This window comes from Melanerpes formicivorus, unplaced genomic scaffold (genome assembly GCF_026170545.1).
Source record: "Melanerpes formicivorus ecotype bairdi unplaced genomic scaffold, bMelFor1.0.p_v2 SCAF_6, whole genome shotgun sequence".
NCBI lineage: Eukaryota > Metazoa > Chordata > Aves > Piciformes > Picidae > Melanerpes > Melanerpes formicivorus.
In genome coordinates, this window is record NW_027142358.1 from 6,871,595 (window position 1) to 6,887,839 (window position 16,245).

At 40.0% G+C, this 16,245-nt stretch overlaps 2 protein-coding genes across 9 annotated transcripts in view; one reads left to right on the top strand and one right to left on the bottom strand.

Moving 5' to 3' along the window:
- Positions 1–13,735, bottom strand: part of SLK (STE20 like kinase) — a 54,400-nt gene extending 40,665 nt beyond the window's left edge. The window contains exon 1 of one of the 3 annotated variants that reach the window (XM_068139437.1): positions 12,842–13,735. In XM_068139437.1, the coding sequence (XP_067995538.1) occupies positions 12,842–12,991 (150 nt within the window). In that variant the 5' untranslated portion in view covers positions 12,992–13,735. The remainder of the gene's footprint in view (positions 1–12,841) is intronic. The other 2 variants (XM_068139436.1, XM_068139438.1) reach the window with 2 other exon arrangements.
- A 164-nt stretch (positions 13,736–13,899) lies between these two features.
- The window catches only part of STN1 (STN1 subunit of CST complex), a 42,237-nt gene continuing 39,891 nt past the window's right edge, over positions 13,900–16,245 (top strand). For 2 of the 6 annotated variants that reach the window (XM_068139441.1, XM_068139440.1), the window contains exon 1: positions 13,900–13,927. The gene's annotated coding sequence lies outside the window, so the exon portion shown is untranslated. Of the gene's footprint in view, positions 13,928–13,987; positions 14,031–16,245 lie in introns of those variants that run through there. The other 4 variants (XM_068139444.1, XM_068139445.1, XM_068139442.1 and 1 more) reach the window with 4 other exon arrangements.

Genomic DNA, 16,245 nt, shown 5'->3' on the forward strand with positions numbered 1-16,245 from the left:
TTTAGCATTCTAGAGGGAAGTTATTGCTTCCTTACGTACGGAACTTTAAAACAAGCTTACAGAAACCAACTGCAAAGGCAGGAACAAGAAGAAAGAAACCAATAAAGCTAAGCCAGTGTCTTTCAGCTCTCTCTCACACAAACAAGTTATTTTCAAGTCAGTTATACAATGAACTTTATTAATTACAAAATTCATTATGATGATGCAGGCTATTTAATGCTTTTAGAGACTGTGATTTCTGTTTTTTTGAGTCATGAGTAATGACCTTAAAGCTACAAACCATCTCATGATAAAAAAGTGAAATCTTCTGACATGCAACTTAAAAAGGTTGCAGCACAGGCTGATTAAAATGACCTGGCTGTCTTTGTGCTGCAAGTATGACATCTCAAGAGATGAGGAAGAGCCATTGGAATAAACATTTGGTATTCCTTGAAAAATCAGCTATTCAAGAGCCACAAAAATAGCATCCTGGGTTCTGTAAGTAAACTTCATTCATATTCAGCACAGTAGTGGAACATGCTGCTGCTTCGGATTAACTCTTTGGTTTGTTGGATTTTTTGTAATTGGTGAATTTAAATGACTACACACTTAAGAATTCTTAACTGACTACTCTGAAAAACTCCATGAATGCAAAGTCTATTATTAATCACTCAATTTCAAAACAGATTTTAGCTTACAAGCATGCTGATAATTACAATTGTGGTGGGTTGAAGGGCAGATCCTCCCTTCCCTCCCACCAGGGACAGACAAACAGATTGCACTGGCTGTTTGCTATTTTACTGATTAGTGTACTTCATTCAGAATTTACCTAATGCACTGGTGACAAACACAAATGACCACAGGAATAACTGCATCACTTGACAGAATTATTAAAAACAAATCCAGGTAAACAAAGCCAAGATAAAATACTTCAACACTTTGCAGAGTTTGATGCACTAAATATGCAAAGGAAAACCAGGTGATTTACTCAAGACTTTTGCAGATAGCGGACTTGTGAGCTTTTACCACAAAGATTTTCAAGCAACAAAGGAACAATGTTCTTCCTCTGACAGAACTGCTGCATAAGATGATAATGTTTAAACACTGCAAACAGTTAAACACACAAGATGCTAAGGATGAAGTACTATTCTTGTCTCTTAATAGTGTGGCAACACTACTTTTAATGGAATTACAAAAGCTTTATTTTGCTCATGTCCCCAAGAAGTGGCAGCTATGAGGATGTACCACCACTGCTGTTAGAGATGAAGTAGTTTTCTCTTTGACAAGACTTCCCCTCTCCTCCTACTCTTTTTGTCTCATGTTTATTTTTTAATTCTTTTATTAGACTGAAGGCTTTTTGAAGCAGAGGGCTATCTTTTGTTGTGTATTTGTACAGTGAGGGGGAAGCAAAATGCCATTCTTTTTGGAAAAATTATCTAAGCCACTTCTGGCTTCAAAACACTCTGCTCACTCTGAAATGCAATTCAGTTTCTGTACTTTCCTCATACAGGTAAATTTAGTTCTCAATATGAAGCCTTATAAAATTTTCATTCCTTTCTAGCAGTTATGTAACATGCCTAAATTAGAGAAAAGAATCACCACCTGAAACAGAACTGGGGACATAGGCTTTTACTAGACTTCCAGTTAAAGGTATGTCTACATAACAAAATTCTTCTAGTATGGATGTTAAGTGATGCCAAGAGACAGAACTAGTGGTGGGTAACAATACCAACAGCAGCATTTAGCAAAGCTGCCCTTTTGTAAGTACTGTTGCTAAGAGCAGATTGGTTTTGCAACAGAAGTACATCCATTTTTTCTTTTGTCCTGACAAAATGCATTTACCTAATACACCATAACAACTTCAGAATATCAATATTTCACCTTTATGCTTCCCTTTTATAGCTGTTTAAGCTAATGCAGAAACTGTTCTGTCATTTTTTTCCCCTTATATTGGCACTGTCACTTGTCTGGCTCTCCCATGAGCCGGTCCGCGAGCCAAGAAGATTACATGTACAATCAGCTTTTAGGTGGCTTAGTTCCTTGAAGCAGATCATCATGGAGTTCACAAGCACAAGACCTGTCACAAGGAAGGAGGTGGGAATGGGAATACACTGCCAAACTGTCTGCATTGCCTTCTATGTTGTAGGAAAGACTCCTGGTAAAGATCCACCTACTCATTCAAAAATCACTTCTGTACTTAAGCTATTGAAATGCACCACTTGGAGAAGATCACAGTATCACCAAGGTTGGAAGAGACCTCAAAGATCATCGAGTCCAACCTGTTACCACCGACCTCATGACTAGACCATGGCACCAAGTGCCACGTCCAATCCCCTCTTGAACACCTCCAGGGACAGTGACTCCACCACCTTCCTGGGCAGCACATTCCAATGATGAAAGATGTGCTATTGACTGCTTCACTTAGTGGCACAGTTCCATAACTGTGCAACCCCATGCAACCCCATTCAGAGCTACAGGCTGGGGTCAGAGTGGCTGGAGAGCTGCCAAACGGAGAGGGACCTGGGGGTGCTGATTGACAGCTGCCTAAACATGAGCCAGTAGTGTGCCCAGGTGGCCAGGAAGGCCAATGGCATCCTGGCCTGTATTAGGAATAGTGTGGCCAGCAGGAGCAGGGAGATCATTTTTCCCCTGTACTCTGCATACTGTGATAATGGCTTAGCACTTTTCAGAGATTCAAAAGAATCTTCTTCATATTGCACTGGCATGGTCCCATGCTGGGTGACTAAAGATGAAGAGGTGACAAGAACGTTGAAAGGGGCATCACAAATAGGTCAGTTAACAAGTATGTTTCAATTTTAAATGCCAGGGGAGGTGTGAGATTTTTGGTTTTTATTTAAGTCTAACAGAATCACAGAATGGTTTAGGTTGAAAGGGGGTAACATGCTAAATTAACAAAAACTTCTAGGGTTATTAAGCTGACCACAACATCTAAGTCTGCTGCTGAGAGACAGCTTAAAGTTCTTGGTAGAGACAAAAGCAAAGAGGAATTTTCAAGTACTCCAGCTACCTCTGTCAGTCAATAAGGAAATACTAGACAGTATTCTTGCTTCTATAGTGATCCTTAAGGTCGCATACTTCCTATCCCCCCTAGCTGACAGTGCCTCCCTTCTTTCAGGTCACTTAAAAAAGTCAGTGAGTGCATCTCCACTAGTAGTAAAAAATCAGCTAGAATGAGTGAAAAAGTAAAATGCTTGGCTTAACTCCAAGAATACCCATTTTTCCACATTACTGGAATGACTTGAGGTCATTTTGGAGATTTCTGTTCAAACTCTTCTGACTGTATTACCGAGCCATGATGACAGTTTGGAGTTTGCACAGTGTAACGTACTTACACAGACCCAGCGCTGAAGAAGGGGACAGTTTGCCTGAATGGTGAACTAAAAGACTTGTGGCATCTGCAGAAGTTGAGCAAATAAGACAATGAGAGAAAACCCATTAAAACCATTAAAGGGTCAAGCAGTTGCCTTACAAAACGCAGACTAAAATGGCTGGGCCTCTTCCATTCAAACAGGAAAAGCTGAAGGTGGGGCAGGAACATGACTGAACTTCACAACATAAAAAAAAAGGCAGCACATTAATTGAAAAAAGCCTGATTCAGACAAAGGTTGTGAAGGAGATGAATGCTTCAGCAAGAATTAGCATGTTGCAGTAAACCCTCAATTGACATTTTTCCATTAAGGTTTTACTGCCTTCTGATTACAAACTATTAACTCTTTTCCTGGTAAAACGCTGCTTAGAAATACAAGTTAAAAGTCATTGTCTATACTGTGAAATCCAGACATGTGCTAGAGAAAAGCTTTATCTACAAGATAAAGAAAGAATAAACTCCAGTGCAAAAAGTCTTGCCAAGTTATTACTTTATCATTAACGAAGTTACATTAACTTCCCTCAGAACACTGTTTTCTAAATCATGGTTTCTAAATATTTTGAGACAGAATCCAGTCCTTTAAAATTGTCCTTAAATGAGAAAGCCGCAGATCTAAAATGATCTCCAGTAAAGGGATAGCCTTCTCCAATTCATTATCAAGCTATATGGATTCAAACCCCATTCTCCTTAACATGAGGATTCCCCATTGCTTTCATACTTAAACAATTTTGATGTAGGCACAACTTACATTTTAGGGTAACAGTTCCCCCCAAAACTTTGGTGGACTCTACAGTTGCCCTTTCAGCCATTCATTTTGAATAACTGTATTAATGAAACTTCAGAAGAATTCTTCCTGAAAATAAGGAAAGTCTGTTCATTTATTGTGGCCTCCCTCAGTTTCAGGTTTTCTCAAACAACTCACATTAATTTTTAAGAGTAACACTTTAAGGTTACAGTCCCTTAGTCCTCTGTAGTAAGGATAGTTTTAGCAAATTTTAAAAGCTGCTCAATAAACAGATCTGTCTATTGTAGCATGATCCTGCATTTTACTTTGTCATATTCCTTGCCAAAAATAATATCACAGAATAGCATGCTTCAGAGAATTGGTTATCTTCCTAAAGCCAGATTTTGTGTGGAACTTGACTCAAGCACGAATCTACGCTTGAGCAATTTTGTGCTCTAGGCTACAGGTAATTAACTACATAGAAAATGTCTCTACCATGCAAACATGGCTACATAAAGGGTAAAAAGTTGGTGTATTTCTCTTAGCTTTCATATCAGCAGTCAAGCTCAGTTCTTTTACATGAGCCTCTCTACATAAACAAATGCACTCCCACAAAATACTGCAAACCAGCCTCAACCCACAGAGCAAAAATAAACAAGAAAAATTCGTAACTTAAATATTGTAACTTGCTTTTACAAGCATTTAGAACTGCTTAAAGAAAGAATATATCCTCCTAAGCTAAGTACGACAGTAGGTCCTTTAAATATGTGAAGAATATTCCATTACTATTTTATTGTGAATTGTTTTCTGCACATCCTTCTGCTGCATGTCCTTTAGTTGATTTGCATCATTAATGTAGAGCACATTCAACAGAAAATTTAAACACCAATTGAAAAATCTTCAGGTTTTTGTTGACATATGAGTACTATTGCAGAGCAGTTTGAGGGAGACTACTAGGTTTTATTGAACATCATTGAGTTATTTTTTGTTGGATAACATTCTTCAAACATATTCTGCAAGAATTAGGTTCTCTTTCCCTCTGAAAAAAGAGATTATTTCTGATATCTATCTGGGGAAAAAAAATGGTTTTCCACAAGACACATTTGACAGCTAGAAATTTATTTCAAGCATTCCATACTGTAATCATGTTATAAAGCCATTAAAAATTAATTAGAGGGAGTTCCAGTATATATTTTACAGGAATTTGGAGAAAAATTATAAAACAACATTCTTTTTTGAACACTGTGCTATTAACACATCTGATTTGTTTTCTAACTGCAAACATCATAGCTATTCCATCACTCAGCATTTAAAACTGGAACAATCCAATCAGTATAGAATTAAAAGATAACACAAGCATTTTATTTGAGTAATTTGGCAGCTACTGTAATGTAAGATAACAGGCAAAAGAGGTGAGACTATGAATTTGTCAATTCTGTGCATAATCTGAATATAATTAAAGGTTATTGGGGAAGCACAATGAAGCAAAGACCTAAAAAAAAGCACTCTTAAAAGATTTCCTGCACTGGGATCTCAAGGAATGCATTTAAGATCTCAGACCCGAGTCTTTAATTACATGCTGCCTCTTTCACACAGTCACAACTGTCACTGAAGAAGAATGACTTTTATAATGTTACCAGATTCTCAAAACATGGGTCATGGCCCATCAAATGTGTAAGGCCTATCTGTAATTGCATTCAATTAAAAGATAAATAAAATTTAAAAAAAACCAAACTGGGTGACTCTGACATTTGCAAATCCAACCCAAACAAATTATTTCATCAATATTGTTTGTGGACTGGTCACAACTAGAATCTGAGCCGCCATCAAATGAAACTTGTGAACTACTGCTGTGCAACAACAGCATGCATTACTGCTTGGAGGACTGTACTACTGGAGGACTACTTCCCAGCCAAAAAATTAAGCACAAAAGGTTTAACCAATTTGTTAAAAAAACCACCCAAACAGTATCACAACATTGGTTTAGCTCCTGTATCAGAATTATTCAATTTAATAGACTGCATCTGACTTCAGTATGAAGAATTATTTCACCAAGATAGGACATTTAAAGCAGCTTTGTTCTGCAGGCTATCTGGCAACACTGTCACATTTAGCTTATGCCTGAAATCCAGTTTTACTCTCCAGACAAGAAATCAACAGTCCAAGCACATACACAAATAGTTAGCTAAGAAATATGAAATATTGAGTGACATGAAAAAATTAGGAACTTTTATAAACATAGCTAAATAAAATCAAAGAATGGTTTCCTATTTACTCAGAGTTTTAAACAGTTTATAGAACTGAGCTCACACGTTGGATAAGATGACTGCCTTACCAGGGACTGATCATGAGCATTTATTCCCCACAAACATGTCTGCAGTTCCAATTCTGAATGCAACAGACAATACATTACTCACAAGTTTTGTGATGCTGATTTTAAGCCAAGTGAATTAAAGATGTCAAACAAATGAGACTTGAAACATCTGCTATACTTTTAAAATCTTTTCAATATTTCCTTGCTACAGAAGCTGGAAAGAAGGTACTACCTTCTACAAACAGGCATTTAAAACAAAAAAAATTATCTCAGTTAAGAATCCAGTTGCAATTGCCCATTTCCCCAGAAAAGTTAGCTGGGTGTAAAGTGCTCAGTAAAGCTTTCCCCTTGATATCTTTCCTAGGATTTAAAACAGTGATACTGTCTTTCCTTATCTGCTATTTTCAACATCATAAAACTGCAATGGGGTGAAAATAAAGATAACATAGACCATCTCACCAAGTTGATCAGCAAGACTAAAATCATTCATCTTCTATGAATGGTCACACTTCTTTTTTCATTTAGACCATAGGGAGTACACTTAAAATACCCAGGCTACTTTTACAGCAATTATTGTTCTTAGCAAAATTAAGGGAAGGTTTTAGTTCTATTTCACTCAGACTAAATATTTAAAATTGAACATTGCTCTTGAAAGTGAATCAGCTTGTCTCTCCTCTATCTACTAATGCCTCCATGGCTAAACAAAGCAAGTGAATATTATTAAACTCTCCTGAGGGTAACAGTACTATTTTACTGGTCCATTTCAATTAGAGGTCAACTCAGATAGTCAGTTATGCATTAAAACAGATTAGAACAAAATATATTTAATATACCATTTCAAATTAAAATTGCCACAAGTTCTGCACTGATTTATTGCTTTGCATTAAAATTCAATTTATGACATTTCCCCCTGCTTTTTTCTTTCCAGGTCCAAGCTTATAGCACAGTTACCCATGAAAAATCAGGCTTGAGAAACTGTATTTGACTGGAAATTTTCAAATGTGAATTAATCTTCCATTTAATACCAAACGTACAAGATTTCAGACAAACTCAAGAACCATCCTTCCACAGGGAATGTTTAAGTTCTGATGCAGACTCAAGCAAATTCTTCTAAAGAAGAGATAGAGGCACCAGGTAAGTAAAAAGATAAAAAGCAGACTAAAAACAACCTAGCTGTGCTGCAGATATGAAGTCGTCAAAATTTATTCCTATGAGTGTGAAAACAGAGATACAAGATTACCTACCCTAGCAAGTATCACAATACATTAGTATCATTAAAATAACTTCAAGTTGCAATATACAAATGTAACAATCACAGAATCACAGAAACATTCAGGTTGGAAAACACCCTCAGGATCACCGAGTCCAACCTATAACCCAACTCTACAAAGTTCGCCCCTAAACCATATCCCCAAGCACCACATCCAAACCACCTTTAAACACATCCAGGATTGGCAACTCAAGCACCTCAATTCCTGACCACTCATGCATGAAGTTCAGCAAACCGATAACCTTTCCTCTTTTGTTCCCCTTTCTTTCAACTAATTCAGGCATTGGCAGGGGCAAAGACATGTCTAATACCACAGGTTACAGTGGAAAAGACATTTCCACAATCCTGGAGGAGGAAAGGAAGGACCTCAAATGACTTGGAGCAATGTGCTGTGAGACCACAGAAGCCAGGAAATACAAATTCTCCTTGCTCTGCCCTGATTTTCAGGTCAGAGTAATTAAAGTATTTTCTAGGATTAGAAAATGAGTTACAATGTTAGTGGTACACAAAAAGTACTCCTATGCAGTCACCAACTGTCAGTTCATATTTATCATTAAAAGGACTTAAGACTGCACTATCATCAAATTAGTTAATTGGTCCAGCCTTGTTAAATCACTGTTTAAAAATTCCATTTGCTTCCACCCTCTGCAGAAGACATTAAGGCAATGCCAAGCTCTCCTTGAAGTCATATAGGTATATTACAGGTTAAGATTGTTTTAAATACAGAAACAAAAACAAGCTTAACCTAAATGTTAGAAGCAGCATCATTAGTTTATTGGACTTGAATAAACACTGTTATAAAAAATCCACTATCATTAGCCCAAAATGAGTTTGTATTGGCTACTATTGCAAATACAAGTACATTTGAATAGCTAATGTACTTGTAATTTTGAGAAGATAATGCATTTGAGTAATGCTGTTCACCATGATTATGGCTATCAGCTCCCACAACACTTCACCGAACCTATAAAAAAAGCAGAATAGGCTTTTTAACCCAGCACCAGTTAATTGCTGAGAGTTGGAAAACTTGTCTTAGTAACTTTAAGTGAAATACAAACAATTGATTTTCCAAATTCCTACGAGAATCTGGTATACACAATACTTCCAGCATCTTAGACTCAGGGTTATAAATGGCACGGTATAAATGGGCAGAGAGTATTTTGCATACTGCCACATCTATTCTACAATTATAAAACCTGTTTCCACAGAGGACTTAAAATTGGTGTATTTGGACAGGTGATACCCATAATTATCATAATGATGGCAAAAAACACTTGAGTTCCTTGGAGGACTACCCTCTGGTGAAGGGTGCAGGGATGACACCAACTAAACACTAGAAAAACACCCTTCCGCATTATAAGTGCTCTTGTTCTTACTACCAAAAAAAGGCTGGCAAATCTTACTGAAATATCATCCCAGCACTTTATCTCATTCAAAAGGTTCAGTTAGGAAGATATCTGCATTTTAATTAGTTATATGCATCTGTATTAGAAATATTCTCTATCACAAACTTTAGCAGCAAAAAACCACAGAACACATTCGGCATTTTAGAGGTCTGCTTTCACCTCATGTGAACATTAACTTCTGGGAATTTGGAAAGTAGCTTAAAGCTGATGCAAGTCTTTAACACTTCCTTATACTCATTTATCTTACAGCAATGTCTACTATTTGCACTGAACTGATATGTGACACAATAGGGCAATATGACACACAATAAAGTAATACAGTACAATAACGTAACTGATTTCTAAAGCAAACTGATTACAGTTTTAACAGTTTTAAGTCCTCTGATTCTTCAGAGGACTTAACCGGATCAAATAAAGAGCCATTTCCAACTCTTTTGTTTTTCATTACGTCTGTGGTTTTGTTTTGGGGGTTTTTGTTCTGCTTTGTTTAAAACAAAAAGCAAAACCACACAAAGAAACAAATAAAAGCCCAAGAAAGTGTAGTATGCAACCTAACTGCCAAACTTCAAAGTTGAAATCAGCTCCCAACGGTAATACTATGCCTCTTCAGTAGCTGTCAGAACCCAGGCAGTCCACTCACTCTGAACAACTCATGAAAAGCAATTCAAAGAGACTGGGAAAAAAGTCTATTTTCAGCATCCTTGAAATTCTCTTTACAAGGGCCATCACCTGATACTGAAGTACTGCAAGGGTCTCTAAATTGAAAAAGGATGGAAAACGACACCATTACTCATCAGCCAAGAGCAAAAAAGAAAAGAAAACAGACTAAAAGGGGTGTCTTAAAAGAGGCTGAAAAGGGCTAGAATGAAAGTCCTATAACGCCACAAACCTTTGCCATCAGTAACCTGCAGTTACATCACTCCTCTGATCAGAAGAGACTCACAACAGCAGTTGAAATGCTTAGAAACAGAGTATGTCTAAACATTACTTTGCGACCACAAATGTATGAATTGTCAGAGCTAAGAAGAGCTTTAGAGAACTAGAACAGCTTCAAAGGAAATAAACTCTTCTAGTAACTCACTTAAGTTACTAAAAAAATAAGCAAGACCCTTGTACTTTATTGAGAAGAGGGGGAATGAATCACAAGTTTTCAGTACCCTTAAGACTTCTGTATACAAAACTAGCTATCACTGAATATAGCATTTTTTATCTAACTAAATTTACCAGCCAGGCTTCATAGCACTGCCAGAAGCATTTGAGAGTTGCTCTTGAGTTTTTATATAAATAAGTTTATACTTTGTCCAGAAGATGAATTTAACAGCTAAATCTAATACTTCTCCACAGGAAATCACAGCAAGTAACCAATCTAACCTATTTTTTATTAGAAGTCTAAAGCATATTAAGGCTTATATGATAAAATGGAGGTGCCTGATAACATATGCCAAAACTCTGTCACACGCTGACCTCTAGAATCTTAAACAGAGGCAAATGTAGTTTTGGCAAGTGTAACTGACAGTAGGGTGTGAAAAACAAAGCCACAAAACGAGAATAAACACCACAGAAGCAAAATTAAAACCTACCCCTCCCCCCCACACACACACACTTACATTACTTAAAGACAGAGCCTTCAAACATTGACAGTTTTGTTCTGTTTTTTAGTTTTGATTGCAGTATTTGTGGAAATACTGAACAGCTATTGGTGTGGTGTTCTCATGCGAGGTGTATCTCCAAGGAAGAAGAACCAACACACACCAAACAATTCCTTGTCAAACGTGCTCCAGTGCAAGAACTCAAGCACGGCTAGTATTTATGTGAAATCCTCCTTCTCAAAGTAGATGGAAACAAAGTAAGTAGCTGAATTCACACAACAGGACTTTTTATTTTTTATTGGATTTCTTTTTCCCCAGGCATACTTTTACGTCACGTGTGCTACACTTTAATCTTCACATGTGCTATATTCAACAAGTTTACCAGTGTAATTGCATGTGTAATTCTGACTAGTAGCTTTTAAAACAGGATTTAGTTTTGAAACATTCCAATTCAACAGTTAACACTGTGACATAAAGTACAGAAATTAATCTCAAAGTGAAAAATCACAGTCAACTGGAAAAGTACCTGCTACTGCACACAAAGGACATTGAAATGCAAAAATCTACCAGTTGTCTTGTTCAGGCACCTTCCTGTGCAGACTATTACTAATACAGACATGCCTATAGGTAAACATGAAGTGAGAAGAGGTTTGGGGATGGGAGGGGAAATGCATGTGGGAGAGGAGGAGAATGCATTTAGTATTGTATCTCTGAGGCTTCCCGAGTCATCTCTACGGGACAGAGCATTATATTCACAAACAGGGGAACAAAACTTCACTATGAAGTTTAAAGGACAACATTAATACTCTGCAAATGCCATTAGAGACATTAGGGTTTTTACTCAGAAAGCTTTACAATACAGGAACTTCAGACGTATTTCCCCCTCATTTTAATAAAAAAAATCTCTAACTTTCCACCATCTAGACTACATATTACACCAACATAAAAATAAACTAGATGATCTTAAAATAGAACATTGACACAAATTCCTTGGGTGAGAAAACCCTACCCAGCCTTCTGAGCTAACTGTGGCACTTCTGCTCAAGTTTAAAAACACGTAACACCACAGTACAATAAAATCGACAATAATTTCTACCAAATCTATGACTGGTTTCATGAGCACCCAGATTTCATAAGCTCTTAAATGCAGCACTCTAAATATAGTTGTTGCTTGACTGAAATAGCTCTAAGAAAGACTGCAAATGCTATTCTTTTTCATACTTTATTTTTTGTAGTTTCAAGAACCTGTCTCAGTTCACGTCAGTTCCCCATTTCTCTCATGCTTATCCTCCATGATGTTTTTTTTCCAAAGTATCTCTAAACCAAACGAGGGGCATTAGTGCCCTTTTATAAAGTGTAAAAACAGTTAAAAGATTTCTCTGAAAGCTAGTCTTGTCAAGCACTAGCAGTGTTATCATCTATGCCACTCTACTCGACTTTGTTAGACTACAGATAAGCACTCTTAAAAACACTACTTGTACCACCAGTACCCTTAAGATTTAAGGATTAAACAACTGAGAGAAGTTAGGAGAGCCATCATAGAAAATCTGCCACATAAAGAAAGCCAAGATAACACAACTATTTAACTCCACATGAAAGAAGATCGAATGGCCATTCAATGCGGCGTGTGCTTGGCCCTACCAGCTACGCACGAGGCACACGACTCAATTTTTCTCTGCACGAACTTCAGTCCACACAGAAACTTTACCGAAAAGAAGTATGACCTCCGCATATAAGCAAATAGAGGCTTTGTAATGTTAGAAGCCACACTGTACACGAGCCCAAAATAACAAAATACAGGCGAAGCAAACGATTCAGCAACGGACAGGGTGGAGCAGAAGGCGGGACAATGACCTAATAAGTCTTTTCTATCTTTAGTTTCACGAGCCTCGGTGGACAAGAGGCGTCTGGATCACACGTTCTGCTCTCCAACACACACCGCAGGATCTCGCATACGTCCCTTCTCGCAGGGCAGCAGGTGGGCGCAGCGCTTACCTACCTCACTAAGTTCTCTGGAAACCTGATGCTTACCACAGGTATCCCAAGGTGGCAGAGCTTACAGACAGGCGAGCTTTAGACAGCTGAACTCAGAAGCAATACTACAAGTCACTTTGTTTTAAGCTACGAGCAATAAATACTACAAGTGATTGGAGTCACCCGCATACCCTTACCTTGAACACTTTACCGAAAGCACCATCTCCCAGCTCTCCTATAATTTCCCAGAACTCCTCAGGGTTCAAATCCCTCTTGACGTGCTCGTATTGTTTCTTCTTCTTCTCACCACCCAGCTTGAAGATCTTACGAAAGTTGAAGAAGGCCATTTTTCTTCCTGCCAAGGGAGACCAGCCTAGAGACAACCAGGAGGACGGAGGGGGCGGGCGGCGTCTGTTGATGCCCCCTCAGCGCGCCGTGACCATCCGGGGCGGGCGGTCCTGCGAGCGCGATCCCCTCGAGGGCCGAAGCAAGTCCGTCACCGCCACGCGTTAAGAGGAAACAACACCCCGAGATCACCCGGGAGCCCCAGAGGGGCCGGGCCCTCGACACCAGCCGCAGCGATCTCTTCCCGCGGCGGGTTTGGCGGTCCCTGTCTACTCGGCCGGGCCGGTGACCATCGCGTCAGCAACAAGTGCCGGGCTCCCTCCTCGGGACAGACGGCTCGGCGGCGGCGGACAGGGCAGAGGACACAGTCTCAAGAGGGGCGATGAAGTGGTCCCGGCTCCCGTTGAAAGGGGGCAGTGGCTTCACGCCGGGCAGGAGGGAGCGATTACCCCACTGTCCGCCGAAAGCGCTCTCGCCTCGGATGGACGGGGCGGGTGTGAGGAAGGGGTCTGTCCCACTCCTAACTCCCGGCCGGTGCCCTCACGCCGCGGGGCCCGACGGCGTCCCAGGGTGGCGGAACGGAGAAAAACGACGCTTCCCTCACGATCCCCCTCACGATCCTTCTCACAATCCCTCCCCCGCCCTCTCGCAGAGCGGGGCCCGGGCGGCACCGTTTCCTGCGGGGCGGGGCGGCACGGCACCTCCTTCTCCGCCCGCCGCCGGCGCGTGCGCGCGCCCCGTGACTCCGCCCCTCTTCCCGCGCTCCCGGAACCGCCTCGCACCCCGGGCCGCCACCTTCTCCGGCGCATGCGTAATCGCCATTCCGCCAGCCCGCCTGACGGCCAGTTGCTGGTAGATATGAGGGAACAGGCGGGGCTTTCCGTTCCCACGTGATACAGCGGCACGGGCCAATAGGAGCGCGCCGAGGCCCCCGGCGGGTAAGTTAGTGGCTGGCCCAAGATGGAGAGGGGTTTCACTTCCTTCTTCTTTCCCCTTTTCCTTTGGCTGCGGGAGCTGGTGTTTGTGATAGTCTTGTTCTTGGTTGGTTCCTTTTGTGTGTGTTTTGCTTTCCACCATTTTTTCCGTCGGGGTAGGCTGTGTACTCGAGGGGAGAAGAAAGTGACTTTTCCCTTTCGTCCCCTAATGGGCGTAATGGGAGGGGTTATGTATTCTTTGCCCTCTCTTGGCTCACTTATTTTTAGGGACGGCTTGCTCTTTCCTTATTTCCTCTCAACTATCCCGTATAGGGAAGACTCTTCCAGTCCTGTGGAGTGATGTTTCCTAGGTAGAACAGCTTCCTTTTAGGGATGGCTGCGTAGTTCAGTTCTTTTCGGCACAAGTGGATTTCCTTGTCCCGCTGCATTGCTCTCAGGTCGGATTGTGCGAGCTGAGGGAAGTATGAAGCCCTCTTTGCCTGCCAGGAGCTATATAATGTCGCGGGCGGTACTTCCTGGAGGGTTTAACAGGGAGAGGAATTTTTGAGGAAGGTGTCTCTGGAAAAAAGACCATATTGGACTTGTTTGTGAGCCAGTGCTCCCAGGCTTGCTACTGGTTTGTCACAGTGCTCAGGCATAGCAGAGCATGACGTTACTCTGCTGCACGTGTTTGGTGTCTTGTGAGGCTTAATCAGTGCACAGGCTTGAATTTCCTTATCTACTGGCCTCTTCCCACACGTGATCCCTAAATCAGCCTGAAGTATGGTTGTATGTGTATATATATATATAAAATCTATTGTTTATATGCTGCCAAATATGTGGCATTTATTCACATGAAAACCAGAGATGTTCTGACCGCCTGGATAAGGCTGGTAAGGCAACGATGTGAGGCCTAAGAGAGGTCTGACAGGCAAATAACCAGTGAAAATCTTGTGATGCCTTATCCTCGGGAACCTGAATGCCTGTAGTTAGGACTGCATTTGTAATGAACAAGCCTCTGGTGTGTATCATTCTTCAAACCATTTTATTAGCATGGCAGTAGTTTGCTAAGGATGGTTGTCCTTGTGTAAACTTGGTAATAATAATGAAACATTGAGGAATCATACCACTAAGACCTACTACAGTCTGCTTGCAAGAAGCACGATGTACAGGTACTTGTAATAATAAAGATGAGAAAGGTGGTTCAGAAGGAAGTGAGAACATAGAGTTAGCCTGAAAAGGATCTTTACATCATGTGTTAACAATGTTTTTTTAAGCTGTATCATGTTGGGGTCATATATTGACTAAATTGTGGTGCTAATAGTGTTTGTACCATACAACTATACATTGTGCTAGGCACTGTCCTGCCATAGAACAAGGAGTTGGTCCCTGCCACAAACAATTTATGAATCAAAAAGCAATGTTGTGTCATGAGTTTATTTTGTTAACCTATGTAACGTCTGTTTCAAGGGCAGTACTACTCTATGAATCCTCTAGAGAGCCTGTCAAGTCCTCTTGCTAGCCTGAGACTGGTCCTGACTTGCAATAATCAACATCTATTGTTCAGAAATTATATTGAGCTTTGTGGTTCCTTTGTACTTGCAGCTTGGCCACAAAATGTTAAACTGTTGAGGAAGGTGTTAAACCTGAGACTGTTTGTGTGTAAGGGTAATGCCAAGAAACAGCTGCAATCCAAATGAGTTGTTTTCTCCTCTATGATCTGGCTGGCTGTACCTATTAACTTAATTTGCAGCTTTCATGGATATATCTTAATTATCAATCACTTTGTTACTCGTGGAATTTTGATTTTTAAAATTCACTTTTTTCCTCCCTATGATAACTTTGATTTGTATGCTGGGATGCCAAGATGACTCTAATAATAGTTTTCATTTAGTTTTAAAATTGAATCTTTTTATTTTCAACTTGCTTTCTCTTAGACAAAATGTGCTTTGGGACTGAGTTCCATCTGTTTATTTCAATTGACTAATGGGTAGAGGATGGAGAGAGAAAAAAAAGAATCCAAAGCCACAGAAGGAAATCCTTGTGTCCAGTCAGGATTGGCTTTTCTTCAGTCTCAGGGTTAATGCCATAGGGCAGTGTGTGTGTGTGTGTAGGGGGGGTGTGTGTGTGTTTGTGTCAAAGTTAACAATTACTGTCAATAAATGCAAAAGAAAATTTCTTTCAGCTGTATGTGAACAAACGTTGTTGAGCTTGCTGCTTTAGTCTAGAATCCTCTAGAAACTGGGATACCATGGCCTGGTTCTTTCTCATCGCTATTGATTAATGAACTTTTGACAGAAAGCACTTCATGTGCAGCATCTCTGTAATATATCAGTTTCCGT